Below are 26,084 nucleotides of genomic sequence, written 5' to 3'. Positions count from 1 at the left end.
TCTTCACTAACTGAAAGAAACCCAGAGGACTTTCGCTTTTGGGGGGGCGCGGGGGGGGGGGGGAGAAGTGATTATTGTATTAATTCATAAAGTGAAGTGGCATAATTCAAACTTCAGAATGAGGGATACCTGTACTTATATTTTTAAACACAGACATGGAAACTGTTGAGTCCATGTGCACCTCTACACTACCCTTCCCTTTATAACCAGGTCCTTCAAAGCAGGAGCCTAGACCTACTTCCCTCCATTGGCTTGTCACCCTCCTGCAGCCACCTGTGACCATTGCCCTAATGAAACAAAGCGGACAAAGGGTCACTGATAATCTTGCCCATCTAAGTGAACACTTCCAAGTCCTTCTTTTGACCTCTTTTTAACTTTTAATCATTTGGTACTCCTTGAAAATCTTCACCTCTCTTGGCTTTCTTGACACACCCTATTTCTCTTCCTTATCTCTAATTTCTTCTTCAGTTTTTTGCTGCCCTGCTTTTCCTGTGCCGCCTTCTTAGGTTCCTTAGAAGGGACCTTCTAAAAACTCATTAAATAGGGAAGAACTCTTTTATTGCTTTTATTTGTTATATTGAGGACCAAAGTAAGTCAGTCCTGCTTAATTTTTAAAATGATGCATTATTACAATAGTGTGCTATAATTTTTCCAGCTTGATTTTCTTCCCCCCTCCCTTCCCCCATTCCATTTTGTAGATCCCTCACAATGATTTTTCTGAAAATGCAAATTGTAATGTGCTGGGTTCCTGAAGAAAGGATTTAAATCATTTGTGTTCTCTAATGCCTCAAAGACAGAGTACAGACTCCTTTGTGAAGTCTTTCCTCAGACATCTCTCTTCTAACCTGAATTACAATATTTCTATTATTGTACATTTGCACTGACTTAAACAGATGTCTGTATGAATGGGAAGGAATCATCTTTGTCTTCTCGCCACCTATGAAACTGTAAGGAAGGCAGGAGAGACTAGAGACAGGTAAAGGACTTGGAGTACTATGGTATTAGTCCTAGCAGCAACAAGGTAGTGTTAATCTGAATTTAGAGCTCAGCAAAAAAGGTAACATGGGAAGGAGAGACTTCGTCAATTTGCCATTGCCTAAAGCTGCCATCATCTCTGATATATTCATAGTGATTTTTTTTTCATCCTCAGCCAAAGAGAGGTTTATGTTGATTATAGAGAGAAGGGAAGGGAGAGAGAGAAAAACATTGACAGGTTGCCTCCTGTCCACACCCCAACCAGGGATCAAACCCATAACTGAGATATGTGCCCTGACTATAAACTGAACTGGCAACTTTTTGGTGCACGGAACAGTGCTCCAACCAACTGAACCGCACAGCCAGGGCTATGCATAGTGATTTATAAATTACATATATAGCGATATGCCAGTGTAAGTATATCAAAAATTAAAGGGTGGGGTTAAAAATTATAAAAGGAAATTCTAATATATTCTTGAAATCTCAGTGGTGGCCGCTGACCTGAAGGATGGATCGACAGCTCATTAGCACAGAATAAAACCCTGTGTCATCTGGCCTCCAGCTACCTCTCCAGCCCACCTGCAACAATTTCCAGCTACCTTGGTACTCTCATTTCAAGCCTCCAGATTATTTTTTAGTGCTTTATCAGCCAATAAGATCCCAGAAGTTATTTCACATCTCTTGTTTTTGCAACTGCTTGCAGTGGTAAACTCATATGATCTCTTCAGCTCTAGTTCTGATATTACCTCCTCTGAAGCCTTTCCCAGCATCCCCCAGTACAATCACCAGAGTTGTGAAAGAAGTTGCGAGGATGTAGGCAAAAGGTTCTGATTGAAAAACCTGAATCAAAATGACTCAAAGGTGTGGAAACTGTAAGGAAATGTTGGTGCTGTGTCAAACACACAAATGGCTAAATGTGAAGTGAGACTGGCAAGTGAAAGATTAAAGAAAGTGACCCTTCGATTCATTCTCTTTGTTTAAGAGGTTAAAAAATTTATTTCATAACCAAAGAAATAAATATACAATAATTTGGAAGAGTTTTTGCCTGAACTGTTCTTATAAATTCTGTTTTTAAACTCTTAATTATGAAACATTTTAAACACACTGGCAAACTGGAAAGATAATATATAACAAACACCTCTGTACCCATCGCTGGGATAAAGCAGAGGTTAACATTTTGCCTAGTTTCAGATTTTTGTTTTCTGTAGAAGACACAAGTTACAGGTATAATTAAAGCCTAACCCTCAATTCTTTCTCTACCTAAGAGGTAGCCCACTTATAGAAGGGGTTTTTGTTAGCCACTTTTCTGGAAAATATTTGATGTGCAGGGAGCCAAAGGTAAATTCCTGCCAGAGTGTAAAAAAGACATAGTCAACAAGAGAAAGAAAATGGAGTCTGAATCACAGTGTGATATACTTGGCTCTGGGCTTGGTTTCATCTTCTGTAAAAGAATAAAAACCTGTCTTGCAGAGTTTTTGCAAGACTAAGCTATAAGTCTTTAGAATATATATAGCATAAGGTAAATGCTTTAAAAGTAGTTTCAATTCTTCAAAAAGATCTTATTTTTATAGAGAGTGGAAGAGTGGGTGAGAGAGGGAGAGATATCGATGTGAAAGAGAAAACATCCATTGGTTGCCTCCCTCATGCACCCCGACCGGGGACCAAACTTGCAACATAAGCGTGTGCCCTGACCAGGGATTGCACGGGAGGCCTTTCTCTTTGTGGACCAACACCCAACCAACTGAGCCACACCTGTCAGGGCTAAAAGCAGTTGCAATGATTATTGCCAGTTTAATTTTGTCCAGAATTATAATTACTCATTCTGAGGATACAGTATTTCCTAACTCTTTAATGTTGTTTTACACATAGGGAATATTTATTTAATACTTTGGGGCAAACCAGCCAAGCCATTTGGGACTGGCCTGATGTAACTAATTCAAGGGCTTCAGGTGGCCCAGGCCACCTCATGGGCTAAGGGGATTTGACCAATGGCTGTGCTCACCAGGCATGCCAGTTGGGAAGCTTTGCTTTGGAGGACCAAGCTAATAATATAACTTGGTGGACTAGCCAATGTTTGATGGTCCCTTGCATGGTTAGATACTACACTCAATCTGTAGAAATGCCGCTTCACAAACGTGCCATTAGTTAAGAAAAGAACCTAATGAAAAGGGACAGATTTGCCTCTCCTTTATTAGAGAAACAACTCCCTGTACATATTCTCATGATCAAATAGCATCATCTTCCTAGAACAATCAAAAGAAAGTCCCCCAGGTAGAATTAGTTGTACCTAGGAAAGTATAAAGTTTGGGTAGTACTTTACCATTTACAAAGTGCTTTTGAATGCAGGAGGTGGCTCAAAGATTGAGAGATGTATCTAGTACTATATAGCCGATAAAAGCTAATTGAGGCTTAGATACACGTTTTTCCATTTTAATGTTTTTTTCTCAAGGTGACTGAGAGTATATCAGAATTGTGTTTTACCATACTGCTATGTTATTTCCCTAATAATTAGTTGAGAAAATAAAAATTTTTACCAACTTCAGTTTTTAACAACTGTGTGCTTTAAAGCCTAAATTAAAATACACAAAAGTCATACAGCTTAAATCTGTTTCCAACATAAACAAAAGGGTGCAGAAAGAGTAGTTTTGTGATTTTCATTATATGAATTTCATGAGTTCTTTCTTAGCTCATTTCAAAACAATAATTTGGCTGGGACTGAAAAAGAGGGAAATGCAGATTTTTATATTCAAAAATCCCTGAGGTCAGGAATTTGGAGTGGATTAGCTGGGTGTTACACGGTGTCTCATGAGATGGTAGTCAAAATGTTAGCCAAGAATGTGCTCATCTGAAGACCTGACTGAGGCTGAAGGGCCTTTCAGAAAGGCTCACTCACATGTCCTTTGGCTGGAGGCCTCCATTTCTCACCATGTGCACCTGTCATAGGGCTGTTTATGACACGGCAGATAGCTTCCCCTGCATCAAAGGCCATTCAATAGCAAGAGTAAGGAGGAAGATTCAGTGTCTTTTATGATCCAGTCTCATTGCCCACTATCACTGCTTTTTTTTATATATCCCTTAGAAGCAAACCACTAGCCCCAGCCCACACTCAAGAGGAAGAGAATTAGGTTCCACCCCTTGGAAGGGAGAGTGCCAAAGAATTTGTGGACAAGGTTTAAAATCACCATAGGGGGAAAAAGCCACAGAAAAAGAAAACACACATATTAAATTTGAGCTGATTCTGTTTAACATAGGCAGGAAAGACAAAATGTGGTAGACCATTGAATATAAGAATTGCCCCCATTCACATTGGAACAAAAAAGTCAAAGAAATTTGAAAAATGAAATCAGATTAAGTAAATTAAACTTTACTTAACTGGACTTAATGTTTATATAAAGCAGTTAAATAATAAATGGGTTTATGTCTACTGTAACATTGCTATAATATTTTCATGTTAATGGAACTTTAACATGATTGCTATAGATTTCCAACTGATACCATACAGTACTTAAAATGGAACAGGGCTATCAATCATTTGGACCCTGGAAGCAAAAAGATTTGGATCCCAGGACCGAGTGCTATGCTGTGTTCCAAACATTTTCACAAAAGTGACTTTGAGTCATATGACACAAGAAGAAAGCAGGATCTGTGCCTTTTGTTTCTCTATACAAGGTCTTTAAACCTAAGTGTAAACAAAACTAAGTTTTACAGAGCCTTTAAAACTCAAGATGGCTTGCATTTCAGCTAGAATCTGCAGAGATTTAAAAAAAAAAAACCTCTGTCTTAAATCCAATCATAGATTTTTAAATGCTTTGAAAATTAGTTTTGTTTAGTTTTAAATGTGGAATGTAATATAAACAATTCTTTTTTTGGAGCTTTTTAAAAAGTGAGGTGTATAAATGCATATCATACATCTAGATATACATAAAGGTTACTAAACCGATCACAAGAATCAACTAGTGGACAATAAAAATGCCTGGACTTAGAATTCAGGCTTTTATGTATGAGACAGTTTTCATAATAGTTTGAAATGACCTATCCCGTTTTTGGCTCCTCCCAATAATGTTATTGATCATGACCAAAGATGCACCTAACTATTAGCATTGGTATGGAGAGGTATACAAAAATAGAAGATTTTCTATAAGCCAGTCACCAGTTGCTGTTAACATTCTTGTGGGGTTATTATTTTATTGTTTTATCCTTTGATTCCTTAGTCAGTCTTGGTGATGGCTCAGTCACTATCTGCCAGAGTCATCTAACTGTTCTATCCTGCCACTATTCTTAACTTTCTCTTACTCAATAGAGTCTACTTCTTTTGTTATTATTTCTTCTTATTCCCCTATTCAGAAGAATATAGTTGATGTTGGGAATCCAACCAAGAACTTCCTATTTAACTGATTTGTGTATTTTAATGGCTTTGAACTATCAAACCACATACACTTATCCACTGTATATTGATTAAGTTGACTTCCTTTCGTGCATTGGTGTAAAATCAATAGTACTTACTATTTATTGAGACCTACAATGATTCAGGCATTGTACTAGGAGATTTACAAAAATTATCTTGTATCCTTAAGACAACTTCTTGTAACCTCAAAACAAATAAGGAGATGAGGAATTGTAGAGGTTAAGTGACAGCTAACAAGTGAGGGAGCTGGAATGTAACCCTGGTTAACCTTAATACCACAGCTTAGGCTCTGTCCACTATGCCTCCCTTTTTTCACAAGTGTCCTGTCCCCTCCGTTAAGCCATGTTATTGCTCCTTCAAAAACTACTCAAAGCATATCTATGAAGACTTTTCCAAATTGCCACCTTTCCCTAGTTAATCATTTCAGCTTTCAGAAACTTTCAGCATCATGCTATTATTTCTGTATGGATGGGGAAAAAAGCAAAAAGAAAACAAAAAACCCCACTGCAACCCTGTTTACATTGTCCTACAGAGATTATGACATTCCTTTCATAACTACACAGCAACCAGGTAAGTGCTTTGCATTCAGTGGTATTTTATAGATAATCTGTGTGATAATTTTTTAATTTTTTATTTCTGTTATAGAGTCTCCAAGGTGTACATCTGAAAGGTACAAGACAGAAAATCCTAAAAGAGCCACTTTCTGTTGATTCTCAAGAGGTTGCTATTGAGCATCATAACTACATTTTAAAGAGAGAGACCCTTGACAATGGGTGCAGAGAAACTGGCTGAAGTGCAAGAGATGCTACCAATGTCCCCCTAAAAAGACTTATTCCAGTAGAAAACTACAGGATGTTCAAGAAGAGAAAGGGCTTAAGATTAGTTGATGTACTGGTAGAAGAGAAACTACTTTCTGAAGAAACAGAGCGTCTGCCACAAGCACAGTTTTCAGGTATGTTCCCCAGTGACCTGTGATATTTACAAAATAGCTCTTAATTTTTCTGATTTATCATTAAGTACTTTGCTATTGCCTATGAAAACATAGCAAATGTGTTTTGGCTGAGAAGTGAAAACTCTTAGTAGCATAAGCAAGAAGAATGAAAAATAATTGCCAAAATCCTTTTATGGCTTTCTAATTTTAAAAATAATGTTTATTACAGGAAAAGCAAAGAAATATATAAATAATAAAAATAACAGATAATCCTACCAGCCAGAGTTGAGATCATATGGTTTATACCATATACTGTACTTTTTACTTCTTATAATAGCATTTACCTATGTTACTGCAAATTCTTTATAGTTTTAACTGCTACATAATTTATCACTAAAGTCTTTTTGCAATAGAGTTGAACTACATAATTTGCAGAACCACTTTGAGCTTGAAAACAGTTTGAATCTCCAAGTTTTCTTCTAAAATATTCCACAGAGTAAATATATATGTCCATTGAAAAACTACCTTGCCTTCTTAGTGAACCAGGATGTTTGAAAGAGAGGCAAGATAAGAATTGCCAACTTACTTTTTTGATGAAAGAAGCAGAGATTGTGGATTTATGTTCTGGTAAATAAGAAGCAAGACCTGTTGGTAGAAGAGTAGGTATCTCTAAAGAAGGAGAATAATTTGTGATTTTCCCAAGAGGGAAACAGAGGTAATAAGTAGATGTCCTCACCAGAAACAGAATTGGTTTTTTTTTTCTTGTTTGTTTGTTTTCCCACCTGTTGAATAGTAGGCAAGATTGTCTGTTCAATCAGAATAGTGCCCTATCCCCAGAAATGTTTCTCATGTCTCATTTTTGCTCTCAGATAAATATAGCCAGGGAACAAAATAAAATAAATGTCCTCATAATTAAGAGACTTAATTTTATCCAGTCAGTATATTGTCTTTCTTTTTCCTCTAAAAATCTCCATTCAGGCTGGCAGTGAATAAATGTAGTGACTCAGGTTGATATTTTTTTCTTTCTTCTTTCTAGTGAAATAATTCAAGATGAACAGGATAAATTTGCCAACAGGCTCAAAAATAGGATATTCCTCTCTGTACAAACTCGGTTAAAATGTGAATGTACAGTTAAACTTTGGTTCTTGAATGTCTTGGTTCTTGAAAGATTCAGTTTTCGATCAAGTTGTTCATGGAAAACAATGTCTCAGTTGTCTAATAAAACTTTGGGTCTTGATTCTCTACCCAACAACCTTTTCCATGCTGATACTGATGTGCTTAGTCACTCATCTCTCTGGTGACAAACAAAGGAGATTTGGTTTTCAAACAAATCACTTCTGGAACAGACTTCCAGAATAAATTAAGTTCGAAAAGTGAGGTTCCACTCTATTTGAATTTTGGGGCCTAGTGCATTTTATATACAAATTCTGTGCTGTATACATGAAAATGTTACCGTACACATCTTTTATCACAAGGAATAAATACATTTATTTTAACAGATTTTGAGTGGGAGTTGTATAACTGGAAAGAAACATCTGAGTATCCCATATGAGAAATGAAGCAATTTGCATATAAACTCTACTTGTAACTGTGCAGACAGGGGCTTAGCCACTTGGATCCTTCAGTCCACATGACTGAACAATTAGTGTTGGAGGAAACAGGTTTTCATTAACAGGGTTCCAACCTTAGGGTTGGGGCTGAGAGCACTCCTGCTCAGCCCTCCTCTCCCATGAGACCCAGAACCTCCTTTGCTTCCTAAGGGTACAAGCCAAAAACCAATCCTGGAGTTTGCCATTTCCTTATTTGTCCATCAGCCGGTCACGCAAACAGACCTCCATCCTCTCTGGAACGTGCACTTGTGGGTTTCAGTCGCCATCCTCTCACAGGAGCTATTCTTCAGGATCTGGAGTGTGCAGCTCTCAGCCTCCATGTAGCAGTTCAGGAAACCATGTGCCCTGTTACACTGTCCCAGAAGGTGAAGGCCAGAGAAGCACATGTGCCTGTGCCGGACCCCGCTTCCAGGTGTGGGCTCCCATCCTCTGTGGGGTCTAAGCCCCTGGTGGGCCCTACATATCCTAGTCCCATGAGTGCTCCCATCTGTGTGGGGAGCAGGGCCAGAAGCCTAGAATGTCCACATGCCAAAAACAGAGAGAGAGAGAGAGAGAAAGAGAAAGCATGCGAGCTTGAACTAAGCTCTGAAGTCCCATACCAAGAGTCCCCATACCAAGAGAGTGATTCTTCCATACACCCTTCAGAGAAGCAGGATTCTGCAACTCAGCATTCCTGATCACAGTTCAGCTCCAAGCACCTCTCCTGTGTCTGTGCTTGGCCTGGTGGGTCCCTCATAGCTTCATCAACTATGCTGTGATCTTTTTCAGGAAGACAGACCTTGTGGTTGTCCCTTCTGCGGACCTCCTCTGACCTTGTGGCTCCCTCCTGACCTTTGACCCACCCTAATTTAAATGCTGGGCTCAGAACTTCCTACATAACCTCATATCTGGCTCTTTCTATGGTGTGGTAATGTCTGCCATTTTTGTCAGTCCCCAGTGTCTTTCACGTTCTTTTGGCTGCCATCTTTAGTCAGGGCAAGAATTCCTGGTGCCACACAGGCATTAGGGGAGGGCATTCCCCACCCTGGCTACGTCATGAGTCCCTGAACGTTCTCACGATCATTTATACAATTTGCCCTTGGCAACAGACTTCTTCCCATAAGGAAGGCAGGGCTGTTCATTTTGCCTTTGTTTTGTAATATGTCTTAAACACTGTACCTTCTGGTGCTTCCTGCCCTCAGTTCTGCCTGAAGGCAGGATTACCAGGGTGTTCCCCTATTATCAGGGGACCCATGCTCTATACCCCCTTAACATACTTGTACAGTAGCAAAGTCTATGATTATGTAAGACAGGTTCTTTTTATTTTTTTATTGTTCAATTACAGTTGTCCCCATTTTCCCCCATTACTCTCCTGGGAAAGATTCTTAAACTGCCTCATTCTTCCTTTCTGAGAATGTAGTAAATGACTTTTTAGATGTAATCTTTTGTTCTTTTATTGCATTTTAGACATTAAGTCTATTAGTATTCATTCTCCCCCTTATCAGTCCATTGTTTCTTTTTAAAAACTTCTTAGGTGATATTTATATATTATCACATTCAATGGTTTCACCAACAAAATGAAACATAATCTGACATTTTTTGCATCTTCTAGTTGATAGAGACATTTTGTGTGATAAAATTGGAATCCTGATATGTTGGAACTTCTAATACACTATAGAGTAGTTTATCCTAGAAAACCTAGAGCTGTTCTAGATTGATACCATTGGTTTGAAGCAAAGCACAAAAATCTGAATTTTTCATAAGCATTGTAGTTGATGCCAATTAAGGTTGTACAGAGACCAGATTATGATAAATTTTTGGATTTGTGGTCAAAATACAAAGATACATTTATAATTTTCTAAGTATGAAGCAGATAACACAATGACATACTGTAATACTTTATAAATTTAATACTCAGTTTTTACTGCTTTTTAATACTGGTTTTTACAGGCTCCTTTTAATTTTTACTTTATTTGTTTACTTGGCTTAAACAACAGAAATGTATTGTCTCACAGTTATAGAGTCCAAAATCGAGGTGTCTGCAGTGTTGGTTCCTAAGGGCTGTGAGGGAAGAGCCTGTTCCATGCCTCTCTCCTTGGCTTGTAAAATGGTGGCCTTTTCCTGTGTTTTTTCACCTCATCTTCCATTATGCATATGTGTTTTTTTGTCTAAATTTCCTCTTTTTATGAGTCATGTTGGCTTAGAATTCACCCTAGCAACCTCATTTTAGCTTTGTTTCCTCTCTAAAGACCCTGTCTCCAAATTAGGTCACATTCTGATGTACTGGGGATTAGGGTTATGATATGACTTTTTTGAGGGACACAATTCAGCCTATACCAGTCACTTTCCTTTGGCTACCTGCAGACTAAAGGCCCACTCAATCCTAGGGCTTACTGAACTTCCTGTGATGTGACTCCTGCTGGGCTCTGCAGCTTAGCTCTTCCCTCCCTCCCTGCCCTCTTGTATTCCATGCTCTTGCTCCAATTGTAAGACATCTTGCTTCTTGCTTTTCTTTTTCATCTGCCTGAAATGCCCATTCTCCCTATGTTAGTTCTGGTGATTAGTCCTCACCTTTCAGGCTATATTAGATGTCATATCCTTTCAGAAGCCTGGCCTGCCATTCTTCTATCAATTCTGGATGAGGCGCCTCTCTTGCACACACAATATGGAAATGAATCTTAGTACTTACAACACTGTCTTCCCCACTGTAGTATGAGCTGCCCAAATATGGGGGCTGTGTCTGGTTCTTTTTTATACCCACGCACCCGAACCCCTGAGTGGTGCCTGGAACACAATGGTCCCTTGGTAATAGCTGTGGAACTGAAAGAATGCCTAGCTGGTAATTCAAGATTTTGAATAGATACAAGAAAGAAATGCAATAGACCTCAATTTGCTGTCTGAAAAGCAGCAGAGAGCAGCCAGGAATGGCAGGAGCCATCTTTCCAGGAAGGTGATTCTTGGTTTCTTTTTGCTTCAACTTGAAAACAATGTGCAGGGGCTCTGAGCTAGAGAAACTCTTGGAGATCATGCAGGCCCACCCCTTCACTCTAAAGAAGGGAGAAATTGAGGCTTGGTGGGAGGAAAGGCCTTAATGATCATGACCTTTCTTCTGTTTGGGGGAAAATACCTTTTTATAAAATTGAGATGTAACTGATATATAACATCATATTAGTTTCAGGTATACAACATTTTTTCAATATTTGAATGTATTGTAAAATAATTACCACAAGTCTAATTAACACCCATCACACACATAGTTTCTTTTTTCTTGTGATGAAAACTTTTAAGATTTATCTTCTTAGCAACAATACAATATTATTAACTATAGTCACCATACTGTACATTATATCCCCTATTTAAAAAATGAACGAGGCATAAAAATGGAGACAAATGTATATGAACAATAAAAAAAATGAAAGATGAGAATTTTTTTCATATATGCTATTAAAATAATACTACTACTAAAACATTTAGAAATGAGAAAAAAGGAAGGAAAATTCATTAATTGTTCCTCTACATTATTTATAAACAATTATTATTACCATTCAGGGAGTTTTCTTCTTTTTTAAGAAAATTTTAATTGATTTATTTAGAGCAAGAAAGGAAGAGGAGGAGAGAGACAATCATTGACCTATTGTTCTGCTTATTTATGTATTCACTGGTTGATTCTTGAATATGGCCTGATAGGATTGAACCCACAACCTTGGAGTATAGGGACGATGCTCTAACCAACTGAGTTCCTGGCCAGGGCTGGCATTCGGAAAATTTTCTTCCAGGCTTTTTTCTATGCTTAGATTCACTAGTTTTTTACATAGTTATGATCTTTAGTAGCTGCATATTATCAGATAATTGTACGTATTAACAAGGACACTCTCCAACTATTGAACATTTACATTGTTTCTATTTGTTGGTTGTAATCGCTGTTTCTTATATTGAGATGAACATTTGTGTATAGGCTTATTCATTTTCTTCCATAATATTATTTTACCATTTAGGGTGGATATTTATAAACTTCTTTTTTACAAATGTCAGGTTTCTTCTAAGCTGGAGACACTTTTATAGATGCTGTGGTGATAATTCTTCCTCTTACACCTTTTATAAAAAATTTTATTCATTGATTTTAGAGAGGTAGGGAGAGAGAGAGAGAAACATCAATTTGTCATTCCACTTATTTCTGTATTCCTTGGTTGATTCTTGTGCGTGTCCTGATCGGTGATTGAACCTGCAACCTTGGTGTATAGGGACGACACTCTAACCAACTGAGATACCAAGCCAGTGCCCCTTCTATACCTTTTAAAGTCAAGTCCTCTCTTCTGCGCTGGTTTGGTTTATGCAAGAAATTCCATATGACTTATCTTTTTCTCTTTTTCCTTCTTATGTTCTTCATTTCTTAGAGTTTTGCATCAACTCCTGGATTGTCTCCTCTGGCAATTCCAACTTACACTGATCTTTTTTCTCTTCATGTCATTTTGCATTTTGAAACTTTTGCTCTGACATTATCTATTTAGATTTACAATTTTAGTACCAAAAAGTTGCTTATTTCTTTGGGTACTTTGTCTGAAACTAAGGTACCTTATTTAATGTGATAGCAATACATGTTTGTTATAAAACATTCAAACAATATGTGAGTATATAAATACCTGAAAGTGAAAAATATTCATAATACTTCCATTCCCCTAATTCTACAAGATAACCATGGTTAGCAGTTTGGTGTATATTCTCCCAGACTTTTAAAAAATCTAGCTATTAATAAAATTTGGTTTTAATGTCTATTATTCCAATATATTAGAAGTACCTAGATTTCATCCTAAAAAAAATTTGACCTGTCAAACATGTTCATTCATATTTAATTATTTTTCTATTCATTTTTCAAAAGATATTTTTAAAAACTATACTTTATTGGTTATGCTATTACAGTTGTCCCAGTTTTCCCCCTTTGTCCCTTCTACCCAGTCCCTCGCCACTCCCCCAGGCCGTCCCCACACCGCTGTTCATGTCCAGGGGTCATGCGTGGAAGTTCTTTGGCTGCTCTATTTCCTATACTATACTTTACATCCCCGTGACTATTCTGTAACTATCAATTTGTACTTCTAAAAATTTGTACTTTTAACACACCTCTGCTTAAATATTAGATCTCTTTATATTTAATATTCATTTATCCGATAACTCTTTATTGATCAGGAGTGGCCAGTGAGGCAGGAAGAAAACCAAGAGACTGTGGAAGCCAAATGTGGAAAGTATTTTAAGGAGATAGTAATCCACTATGTTAAATGCTGCTGGGGGCCCTGGCTGGTGTGGCTTTGTGGATTGAGTGCCAGTCTGTGAAGCAGGGGGTCACTAGTTTGATTCCCAGTCAGGGCACATGCCTGTGTTGCAGGCCAGGCCCCCAGTAGGGGGAACAAGAGAGGCAACCACACACTGATATTTCTCTCCTTCTCTTTTTCCCTCCCTTCACCTCTAAAAAAATAAATAAATAAAGTCTTTAAAAAAAATAATAAATGCTGCTGGGAGATTGAGTAAGATGAGAACAGAGACCATTGGATTTTGCAAGATGGAGGCCATTGGTCACTTTGGCAAAAGTAGTTGCAGAGGAATGGTGGAGACATAAGCATGGCTGAAGTGGGATCACCAGAGGCTGGAAGGAGGAGAAGCAGAGACAATGATTATGGACTCTTTCAAAGACTTTTGTTACGAAGGGAGCAGAAAAATGCATCTGCAGGCGGAAGGGAGGATGTTTGTTAGGATGGCAGATGAGATTCCAACATGTTTGCTGCTCATGGAAATGATCTCGTAGACAGAAGAAAATTGGTGATGCACAAGGGAAGGGATAATGGCAGGAGGATACCATCTAACACCACAGTGGGAGGGGGTCTGGCCTTAATTAGGGGCAGGGACAATTCCTGCACTGAAGCAGGAAAAAGGAAAATACAAATTCAGTAGATGAACAAGTTTAGTTATAGGAAATGGGTTTTATCAGATTGCTTCTCTGTGTCATAGTTAATAGCTGAGAGTTGGGGAAGAAAACATTAGAAGTTTGAGGAGAAAGGAGAAAATGTGAATAGTTGTTTTTCCCCGTTGATGATGGAGAAACAATTACATGGTAAACAATTAGATGATGACAGACCAAGCCCAAGTTAACATTTTAAAAACCCTTGGTTCAGTTAGATACATACCTCACTAATTTCTAATTGTTATGTCTTTCTCTAATTCATCTACTTTTCTCTGTACTGAAGTTGATTCCTTTTAAAATTCTCTCTTGAATTCTTTATGTCCAGAACTCTTCCTGAGATGTGCTTCTTCTAATTCCAGTGCTTTGGGTCTTTGAAGTAGTTTTTGTTTTCACAAATCCTTTGAAATGATGTCATAACATCTTTAGCCTTCCTTTTTGTAATAGTGATTCATTTAGTACAATCTTAGTAAATTTTCTTCTCTAATATTCTATTTTTGTACTCACTGCAATTTAGTGAATTAGTTTCCTCTGGGTAAGGTGATATGAAAGATTTGAAAGTAAGACAGTGGGAGAAGCTAATACCTAAAAGAAAGACACTCAGCTCAGCATTATGGCTCTTTATCACTGTGTTCTTCCCAGAGTTTTCGGCCACCTGAATGACTCCCTATAATCATCTCGTAACTAAGCTATTGTATAATTTAAAAAAATCTTGTTGGTGAGAATGTAAATTATAATTGGTATAAACTTTCTGAAGGACTATTTGGGAATGTGATTTAATTTTAAATTGACCCATCTGTTTATGTGGATCTGAAGTCCAAAATTTGTTTTTATTTTCTTATATAAGTAAAGTCCATATATTCCTACATGCATAATTAAACTTACCTCTGCATCCTACTCCTAGGAATTGCAGAAATGACATAAATATGTATGTGTGTATGTGTGCACACAAACATACTGTAGTGCTATTTATATTGTCTAGAAAATGGAAACAATCTAAATGCCCTTAACTATAGTCTGGTTAAATTATTTATGGTTTAACTATACTATGGTATACTGTGGACACATTTAAAATATTGTAGGCCAGCAATTAAGGACATGTAAAACATGTCTATAACATTGCTATTAAGTAAAGAAAAATGGATTCATTATAATTTTTGAAAACTATATCTAGGTATTTGTATATAAAGAGATCTGGAAGAGTTTCCCTGAAATAGTAGCAATATTTACTTTCTTTTTTGTACTGTTTCACTTTGTACACTGACACTTTCTTTTTAATCAGAATTTAAAAAACAAATTTAGGTGGGAGAAAAAGTTTAAAAGAGCAATCAGTCGTTACCCTACTTTCTTACAAACATGGTTTGGATACTTCTACTCTCAATTGTGAACACTTTAAAAAATAAATCAGCAGTCCACATATTCTGCTTGCTGTTCAAAACATACTAACTGTGGACATGAAGATAACATTTAGACGTCCATTTTAAAATCCAGCTCACTAACCCTGCCTGGTGTGGCTCAGTGGATTGAGTGCCAGCTTGAGAACTAATGGGTCGCCAGTTTGATTCCCAGTCGGGGCACATGCCTGGGTTGTGGGCTGGGTCCCCCGTAGGGGTGCGCGAGGCAGCCACACATTGATGTTTCTCTCCCTCTCTTTCTCCCTCCCTCCCCCTCTCTCTAAAATTAAATAAATAAAATCTTTAAAAAAAATAAAGATCAAGCTCACCAGAACATTAGCTTTTTAAAAACCTGTTTAAAAGTTTTACATAGAGGCATTAGTTTCATTACATACTCAATGCATATGCAACAGTTAGTATCATTGTTGTTCATTTGAGAATCCTAGTGCAAAATAATAAATTTTAAACAATTGATTAAAATTTGATGACACTCTTGTTAAGGGTTTTCAATATATTAGTTGGTGGGCAGTAGCACCCTTGTGTAGAGTCACTGTACTGTTTTCTCATTGTCTTAGTATTTTGTCCTATTTTAAAATATAAATAACTGATTAATACTTTTGTCTCCTAAATAGGTTATAAGGTATTTACAGTTAAAGTGTATATTTTGTATGTTATAATGGTGTTTTTCAAACCCATTAGTGAATCTTGAAGTCAATTTATTGGGTCACAATTGGCATTAAATTATATATACAAACACACTTATGTATCTATGCATTATATATGTGCATGGCACGTAATAAAGGTAAGTTCTGTGTATGAAACTTCTAGGTTGCAGCAAAATATCTGGAAAGTCAAATGCTGAAATACCTGGGAAAGGACTTTAAAATCTCAGTTAAATAGAAGTCAGCTGTCCAAGGAGAAACCTTGGTAGCCTAGAGTTTTGCCCCCAAATCAGAAATTTAACCCAAAAAAGTCATTTGAGTTATAGAAGCAAATTTCAGTTAAGATGACCATGTCAGTCTTTACCTCAGAACCCATTTAATCTTATTTTAGACAATTATTTTATTACTTTTTATATTTTTATTTTCACCCAAGGACATGCTTATTGATTTTAGAGGGGGAGGGTGGGAGAGAGGGAGAGACACATTGATGTGAGAAAGATACATCATTCAGTTGCTTCTCGCATGTGCCTGACTGGGACTGAACCTGCAACCCAGTCTTGTACCCTGATCAAGAATCGAACCCATGACCCTTCAGTTTACAGGACGATGCTCAAACCAACTGAGCCACACCAGCGTAGTCTTATTTTAGACAATTATTAAAGCTGGCTGTTCCCTCTTTGATCTACAACAAACTAGAAAGAGTAAAGTAGAACTAAGTGAAAAGAATTAAATTGCTATTTCGAATTGATGGGTAAAATAAGGCTTATTCAACAGATAAGGTGCATAATTTCTTCATTGAGTTTTATATTTTTTCATTTTTTATATTTTCCAAATGGTTATCCAAATGCAAATCCAGTCCAGGTTTCAACAGCAACATTTTTTCTTTTCTTCAACAAAGAGTAAAGAATGGACACCAGCTATATCAGTATTGTTCACTGACAATAAAAGGCTTATCTTTCAAGCAACAATTTCAGTTGGACCTCAGCAGTGATCATTTGCAAGGACTTATGGACTTTGGTCTTGGCAAGCTTGATGCTGAAGAAATGCAACTCGCCTCAGAAACTGTTTTGTTAATGGCAGTGGGTTTTTGTGGTCATTGGAGAATATTTCTTGGTTATTTTTTTGTAAACAGGGTGTCTGGGTATTTGCAAGCTCAGCTTCTTTGTCTCACTATTGGCAAACTGAGTGACACAGGGATCACAGTTGGGGCTGTTACATCCAATGCTACAGCTCACAGCATTCTAATGGCAAAAGCATTGGGAATACACTTTGATGGACACAAAGTGTGCATTTCAGCATCCTTCATCTTCTAGCCAACATATAGCATACTTCTTTGATTTGTATTAAGGAATGCATTTTAGCCCTCGCTGGCGTGGCTCAGTGGGTTGAGTGCCGGCCTACTAACCAAAGGGTCACCGGTTCAATTACCAGTCAGGGCACATGCCTGGGTTGTGGGCCAGGTCACCAGTAAGGGGTGGGTGAGAGGCAACCACATTGATGTTTCCTTCCCCTTCTTTCTCCTTCCATTGCCCTCTCTAAAAATAAATAAATAAAATCTTAAAAATAAAAAAAGGAAATGCATTTCAGAATTTTCAAAGCATTCAGTTTATTAATGGCACAGCACATTGGCAGCACCCTGTGGAGTTAGTAGCACTAGAGGAACAGTAATTATCAAGCATGGAAACAATCCCAAGAAAACTTGCAAATTTGAAAACCATGTACTGAAAATGAACTTAGCTGCCCAACCCTTCCGTGAGAGCGTGGCCAGCACATTAGAATGTTGGCTGTCATTAGGCCTGCCTCCTTTTCAAAACTGTATGGGTACTTTCCACTTTTTATACTTAATTAATAACCTGTTTGACATTTTTTAAAAAGTTTTACTTATTTTTAGAGAGAGGGGAAGGGAGGAAGAGAGGGAGAGAAACATTAATGTGTGATTGCCTCTTGCATGCCCCCTGCTGGGGACCTGGCCTGAAACCCAGACATGTGCACTGACTAGGAATTGAATCAGTGACCCTTGGGTTCACAGGCTGGTACTCAATCCACTGAACCACACCAGCCAGGGCCTGTTTGACATTTTTAATAGTAGGAACTATTATGGAAAGGGACTTAAAGGCCCTGTAATGCCTAAAACTTTTTAAAAAATCATGTGTTAATTGAAGCTAAGACAATTTTTGTTACATTATCTGACACTAGCAATAATAAAATAATTAAAGGTAAGCAAGAATTAGGATTCCTGGGACTCTTGCTTAATGCTGAGAGCTTAAAATGGCACTGCCAAAATTATGTTTTCCCAAATGTACTGCCTTTCCCGTATCTTCTGACTTACAAATTTAGTCAAGACCATCTGGAATTATTTCTAAAGACATTTAGATTATTAGCAACCATTTCTAACCCTACCTGCGTGACATTCCAGATACACATTACCAAATGAAGTTTTTCTAACTGACTTGAGCATCCTTGGCATTTCAGTTGCTCAAAGAACAGAGGTGGCCCTTTGGACAGTTCAACATCAATATGGTGTCAACACTATAAAGACACTTTTTCACAAAGAGAATATTTGCCAAGCTTGGTTTGATTGTTCACTAAAGTGAGGCATTGCTAGACCTATCAAATCATAGGTGAAATCTCATCTGTTGTGGTTATATTGCAGATAATCTTATCAGCTCTTTTAACTTGTGAGGACTATATTAGTGCTCTGAATGCATCAGATCTCAAAGCCTCTAAAATTGGGTCACTATTGTGTATTAAAAAGAATGGTTTGCATATCCCTTCAGAAAGCTTATGTTGAGTCATAATTATTTGCGAGTGGGTTGTAAGAACCCACTCAAAAAGGGGTTTATAAAGGACTTCCTAAACAGAGGGAATTTTATCTTCAACAGGAAATAATTATGTGAGCTTTCTGGATATATTTATCTTTTTGTAGATTTAGATGAGCATCTTGTTGATGGAGAAGTGTGTGCCATCAATCACTTAGTAAAGTTACCAAAGGATATAATACTCTGTTTTTTAAAGTTCAAAGCTAAAGATAGAGCTCATTTCCCTCTAAAATGCCACTCAGAATGAAGTAACATGAAAATATCAAGGAAACATTGGTGATCTCTACAGGATTACAAAAGTTCAAGTTTTGGTAATATCAATAAATTCAGGCATCCACTAAGTAATGATGGACATCCATTAAATGAGGGACCAAAAATATACTAAAATTTACATTAAGAATAAATCAATATTTATTTTAAAGTTCAACTTACCATATTTTCTTTTTATATATATTTTTAATTTTATTTTTAAATCATGTTTATGCTATTACTGTTGTCTCAATTTTTCGCCCTCTGACCTCCTCCACCCATCCCACCCCCACCCCCCACTCCCACAGTCCATTCCCACTCTGTCATCCATGTCCATGGGTCATTCATACATGTTCTTTGTCTAGTCCCTTCCCCTTCTTCCCACCATTGTCCTCCTTCCCCATCCCCACTTTCAGTCTGCTACATGTTTCCATACTGGTGGTTTATTTTGTTTGTTCTTTTATATTGTTCAATAGATTCCACTTATAGGTGAGATCATATGGTATTTGTCTTTCACTGACTGGCTTATTTCACTTAGCATAATATTCTCTAGTTCCATCCATGGTGTCGCAAAAGGTAGGCGTATACTTCTTTTTTCCCTTTTTTAAAAAATACAGATTGATTTTATTTATCTATTTTTTAAATGTCAAGATCCATTATAATTAAAAAATTTAAATCCATTATAAAGTCTCAGCAATTAAAACAACATGACACCAGCACAGAATAAAGTAAAATCAATGAAATAAATGAGCATTCTAGAAACAAATGTACATATCTGTCTAACAATATAATATATAATTAAATTGCTACTTCAAATCAATGGGGAAAATTAGGCTTATTCAACAAATGAAGTGCATGGACCACTATTACTGGAAATAAAACAAATACAGAGCTCTATTTCACACATTATACAAAAATTATTTAGGTGAGTTAAAAATCAATATGTAAAATCTTAGAGGAGTTTTTGGAGAAAATACAAAATAATATTTTTCTTACCCTGAAGTAAAATATTCAAACTCAGAAGCTATGAGGTAAAATATTGACAATATGACTATATTCAACAATAAGAATATACAGTAATATACATATAAAAAAGGAAAAATAATAGAATAGGAAAGTATTTGCAACACATTTAAAAAAGGGTTAATAGTTTTTATTTTTTTTAGGGCAAAAATTCTACAAACATTTAATCAAAATATGGATAAAGAATACCAAAAGTCATTTAAAGCTTTTTAAAAATAATAGAAATAGGCAAGAAATATACAAAACCAGGTTTAGTTTCAACAAATAATAAAGTAACAAAATAACACATCACTGTCACAGATTAGTAAGTATTAAAAATATTGGTAATGTCAAGTATTGGTGACTGTAAAAGGAACTGGGTATTCATACTCCTTTTCTTTATCTTCTTAAAGGAGTCCCTTTAGCATATCTTGCAGTGCTGGTTTGGTGGAGGTGTATTCTTTCAGCCTTCTTTTGTCTGGGAAACCTCTCTATTTTGCCTTCCATTTTAATTGAGAGCCTTGCAGGGTAGAGCAGTCTTGGTTGCAGGCCTTTGCTTTTCATGACTTGGAATATTTCTTGCCACTCCCTTCTGGCTTGCAGTGTTTCTGTTAAGAAGTCAGCTGCTAGTCGTACTGGGGCTCCCTTATATGGTACCACCACTTTCTCCCTTGCTGCCTTTAGGATTCTCTGTCTTTGATATTTGCCATTTTAATGACGATGTGTCTTGGAGTGGGCCTCATTGGGTTCCTCTTGAATGGGACCCTCTGTGCTCTCTGGACTTGTGTGACTTTCTCGGTCCTCCAATTAGGGAAGTTTTCCATCATTACTTTTTCAATCAGGTTCTCTATCCCCTCCTCCTCTTCTCTTTCTGGTATCCCTATTATATGGATATTATTACGTTTCAGGTTGTCCTGCATTTCCCTAAACTCTTAATTCTTTTTGAGTCTTTTTTCATTTTCTTGCTCTTTCTGGGAGCTTTTTTCTACCTTATCCTCCAGCTCTCTGATTTGTTCATCTGCTTCATCTAGCCTGCTTTTGATTCCTTCTACTGTGTTCTTCAATTCGGAAATTGTATTCTTCCTTTCCTCTTGCCTCTTGTTGATAGTTTCTATGTCCTTTCTCATGCTGATATAGTTTGCAGTAAGTTCCTTGTAGTTTCCCTGTAGTTTTTAGTAATTCTCTCTGAGCTCACTGAGCTTCCCTAGAACCGTTGTCTGGAACTCAGTATCTGATAGTTAACTTGCCTCTATTTCACCTAGATCTCTTTGTGGGGATTCCTCCTTTCCGTTTGACTGGGGGGTGTTTCTTTGTCTTCCCATTATTTGTGAGGCTCTTCTCTTTTGCTTCTGCTTCTTAAATTGATCTGTCTTCATTTCCTTTGTGGTGTGAACTTCTATGCTAGGAGACCACTGTTCTTTCTTCCTGGATCTGCCTGATGTCAGGTGTTGACCCTGTCTGAGCTTAGGCAGTCTGTTCCAGACCTCCAGGAATCTATTGTCTGTGTCTGTCTTCTTCAGCCGTTAATCTAGTCACTCTACACTCAGCAGGCCTCTTTTAGACACCACATGGCGGGGCCGAGGCCGTCCTGGGGATGGGGCTTTTGGGTCCTCTCACGATGTTGCCACTCAAGGGAGTGGTCTCTACCTGAGCAAGATGGCTGCTGCCATCTTGGAGAGGAGTCAGCACTGGGATTCCGCCAACTACTGTCAGTTCTCTCTCCAAAGCCTCCTTCCCCAGTCTTTCCCCAGGTGTCTCCAGCCCACTCTGCCCCTGCCTTTGCCAAAGCCCAGGGTAAGTGGCTGCAAATAAAAATTTATGCGTTGGCTCTTTAAATGGCTCTTTGCGTCTCCAGCTGCCTGTCTCTGGCAGAGAGCAACCCTGCCACTTTTTGCAGCTGGCTGTTATCTGTACTTTTTGGGCTCTGGTGCTGTAGGCTGGAGATCCCTGCTTATGGTTTAGACACCGCTCTTCTCAGGGGGATCCAACTGGCCATTTCAATATCCTTCTGGTGCTGCCGCCCATGGGTGCCCTGCCTGCCTTCTCGAGTCTCTACCGCACTCCTTACCAGTTAGATTGTGCTAAAGCTGATTCTTCTGTCCGAAGTTATAAGGCTCCTCTCTCGCTATTGTCTAGTTGTTTGTTCCAGGTGATTTCTCCACAATTTAGTTGTAATTCCAGGTTGGTCCTTCGAGGAGGTCAGTGTGCCTTCCATTCACTCCTCTGCCATCTTTATTCTCTCTCAACTTACCATATTTTCTAAATTGACCATTCTGCACATTGGCACATTTGCATTTCTCACTTAAAATTTATAATTTACATATTAGAAAATATGTTCAAACTTTGGTATTACTTATAGCACCTCAGTTATCTAAACTGTACAAGTAAGAACAGACTAGCCAAGAGGTACTGTCTTTGAATTTACTACTATAAGACTGAATAATGTGACTGGAAATACTTTAAACTTGTTTAATCTACTTTAAAAATGGAATAATAATAAGTAGGAGTCACAAACATATTGACTCCTTTTACAAATAAACTACATTCCTTAAAAGAACTTTGGTTTATAGCTCTTAAGAATGTTTACCGACTATAAAATCTTGAATTTTTATTCCCATATGAATATTAAGGTGTGGTTTGAGAACTGGCTACAATATTCAAATACCACAAAAATCCCTTTGCCAGTGTTCCCTAAAATAGAAATACGCTTTATGAGGCAGAAGGTAAGCACATGAGCCATGAAGTGGTTCCTTGTGCTACAGTAAAGCTGGGGAATATAGTTTTTGGGGAAGTACACCAGTGATGTAATTTTCATAATTCATTGTCCCTGGACTTTGAAATACTACTTTATAAGAGTAGATACTTACTTGACTCCTATTGGAAGAGCTCAATGCTCATCAGTGAATAAGAAGCCTTTATGTCAACTTCTGCTCCTTCTGAAGTCTACTTGTGTTTACAGGGAAGCTAAAATAATGAAAATATTTCAGTGTTGAATGAATAATGGAATTTCATAGCATGTGAGTAATAAATTGGAAAAAGATGGTCAAATTGAGACAATAGGTATGACATATTTGTCTTATATATAGTAAAATTTTCAGAAATTTAGGAGATACTTAAAGATGGAAACCTACTAAGGGCAATTTTCTCCATTCTCTCACAACCAGACTTGAAAAGATAAATAGAAAAACATATAGGTATATGTACTGTCACAAATGGGAGTATTTTAATGGATAAAAGAAGAAACAAGCACATTTTTCCCCTCTATTTGTAAATTACTCAGTGAATGTTCACGAATTACAATTAATCTTCATATGAAAACTGAATATTGCAAAAGATTAATGACTAGATAAAAGTTGAGTTTCATTAATTGAAATTTACCTAAATAGTATATTTTGATATATTTCTATATTTGTTCTACTTCAAAGACAAATTCTGAAATGTAACCAGAGTTACACTAAATTTTATATGAGAGCTGTTGCTGAGAAGTATGAATATTGTGGTTTTTGTTTGCAATAGAATGAGTTTAGACTCACCAGGATAAATCTTAAAGGAAAGCTCTTTTAAGTCACCACCTTTATCTTACTGCTTATATAATAGAAGTTTTGTACCTGATCTTTACTTAAAACTAGGTTGATATCTATAGTGTTTTATATGTTCTTTGCTGTTACATTTGATGTATGTACTAATATATTCTGTATTTTAAGAAAGTAGTGTTTTGCATTATTTAAGTGCTGGATAAGTTGGACCATCATTGATACTATCTCTATCACTGCCTTTGGCACAGTTAATGGCTCTTGCCCTAGTGAAAGTGTGATATCAGATTTATATAATATATACTTCACAGTGACATTTTTAAAAATATTCATTCATATTTTGTTAGGGTTGTTTAGTTTATAAATCCTACTCAGTACCTTTGTCTTTTTTTCTTTGGAGAAAACTAACATTCCCTTCAGAAATTTATCCTTTCTACTTTTCAACAAATAGTGCTGGAACAACTGAATATCCATGTACATAGGTATTAACTCTAAATAGATAAAAAACCTACATGTAAGAGGTAAAACTATAAAACTTTCAGAAGAAGAGAGAGTTGGGACTTAGATTAAGTGATAGTTTGTTTCTTAGATATGGCACCAAAAGCACCATCAACAAAAAATTAGACTTCATCAAAATTAAAAACTTGTGCTTCTGAGGATACTGTCAATAAAGACAACCTACAGAATGGGAGAACATTTTTACAAATCATATTATCTGATAAAGGATTTGTATCTAGAATATAGAAATAACTTGATAACTCAATAATAAGCAACTAAGAACCCAATTTTAAAAATGGGTAATTACTGAGTAGACATTTTTTAAGGGAGATAGACAAAGGGCCTATAAGCACATGAACATATCTTGAACATTACTGGCCATTTGGGAAATGCAAATCAAAACTACAAGGGGAAAAAAAAACTATGGTGAGATATTACTTAGTGATATTACACTAGGAGGACGGCTATGGTAAAAAAGATAAATGTTGGCAAGAATGTGGAGAAATTGGAACCCTTACACACTGTTGGTGGGAATGCAGACACTGTAAACCAGCCTGGTAGTTCTTCAAAAGGTTAAACAGTGTTACCATAGGACCCAGCAGTTCTCCTGACAGGCATATATCCAAGGGAAATGAAAACACATGCATGTAAAAACTTGCACACACATTTCCTAGCAACATAGTATCTATGAAGTGAAAAAGATGAAATCTTCCACTGATGAATAAGTAAAAAATGGGCTGTATTCATACAATACATAGGTCACATGGTAAATGCATGTTTTATTTTTTAACTGCCAGAACTGGTTTTCCCCCCAAGTGACTGTACTATGCTGCATTTCAACTGTACAAAAGTTCTAGTTGCTCTACTTCCTCCCCAGTACTTGGTTTTGAATTAGTCATTGAAATAGAAGTGCAATGCTAGTTCATTATGGCTTTTGTTTTTTAATAGCTAATGATGATGAGTATCTTTTTGTAGGCTTATTTGCAATCCACATTTTAAGTGAAATGTTTGTTCAAGTTTTCTCCCATATTTTAGAATGTTGTTTTTTTTCTTACTGACAGTTACATATTTTGGACATAAGTGCATTATCAGATGTTTTGCAAATTATTTTCTCCTAGTCTATGGGTTTTTTAAAAGATGTTATTTAGTTATTTTTAGAGAGAGGAGAAGAGAGGGAAACATCAATATGTGGTTGCCGCTTGTGCGCCCCGTACTGGGGACCTGGCCCCCAACTCGGGCATATGCCCTGGCTGGGAATCAAATCGGTGACCCTTTGGTTTGCAGGCTAGTGCTCAATCCACTGAGCCACACCAGCCAGGGCAGTTTTTCTTCTTAGTGTGCTTTGAAGAGCAGACATTAATTTTGATAAGTCCAATTTATTGATTTATTTTTCTTTTACAGATTGTACTTAGTTTTATATCTAAGTAATCTTTGCCTAATTCAAGGTCACAGAGACTTTTCTAGATATTCTGATAGTGTTATGTTTTGATCCATTTTCAGTTAATTTTGGGGTGTGGTATAAGTTGTTCATATTTTTACAAATAAGATTTCCTAGCATTGTTTGTAAAAAGACTATTCTCCAGTGAATTACCTTTGAACCCTTGTCAAAAATTGATATATATATATATTTCTGACTGTATTGTATTCTATTGATCCTTGCATTTAACTTTCACCAATACCACACTGTCTTGATTAGCCTTAATGTCTTGAAGTCAGGTTTGAGTCCTCCAACTTCATTATTTTTTCAAAAATATTTGGCTATTATTATACCTTTCCATGTAAATTTTATAATTAACTTGTTGAATTTTATAAAAATTCCTTCTGGGATTTTGACAAGTTATGTTGAATCTATAAATTAATTCGGGGAGAAATGTCATCTTAATGATATTGAAAGTTCCAATCCACAAACACGGTATCTTTTTAAGGTCTTTGATTTTTTTTTTAAATCAGTGTTTTCTACTTATACATATTTTTTTGTTACATGTTTTGTGGTGCTGCTATAAATGGTAATTTTAAAATTTCAATTTCTCAATGTTAATTGCTACTATGTACAAATGACACTTTTATATAATAATCTTAG

General features: G+C 36.8%; 1 protein-coding gene across 1 annotated transcript; it reads left to right on the top strand.

Annotated features, from left to right (window-relative positions):
* Positions 1–1,380: 1,380 nt before the first annotated feature.
* On the top strand, positions 1,381–18,059 carry THAP9 (THAP domain containing 9). The gene is given in 14 exon segments (XM_054591811.1): positions 1,381–1,388; positions 4,456–4,610; positions 4,613–4,644; positions 6,026–6,136; positions 6,138–6,200; positions 6,203–6,332; positions 7,811–7,901; positions 9,186–9,213; positions 9,282–9,314; positions 16,734–17,179; positions 17,181–17,275; positions 17,477–17,611; positions 17,614–17,765; positions 17,979–18,059. Coding segments are annotated over 14 exon segments (1,560 nt in total).
* The last annotated feature ends 8,025 nt before the right edge of the window (positions 18,060–26,084 follow it).

Source organism: Pteronotus mesoamericanus, unplaced genomic scaffold (assembly GCF_021234165.1).
Source record: "Pteronotus mesoamericanus isolate MK-2021 breed Mesoamerican mustached bat unplaced genomic scaffold, CSHL_Meso_final scaffold_232, whole genome shotgun sequence".
NCBI lineage: Eukaryota > Metazoa > Chordata > Mammalia > Chiroptera > Mormoopidae > Pteronotus > Pteronotus mesoamericanus.
This window is presented reverse-complemented; position numbering and strand designations above follow the sequence as displayed.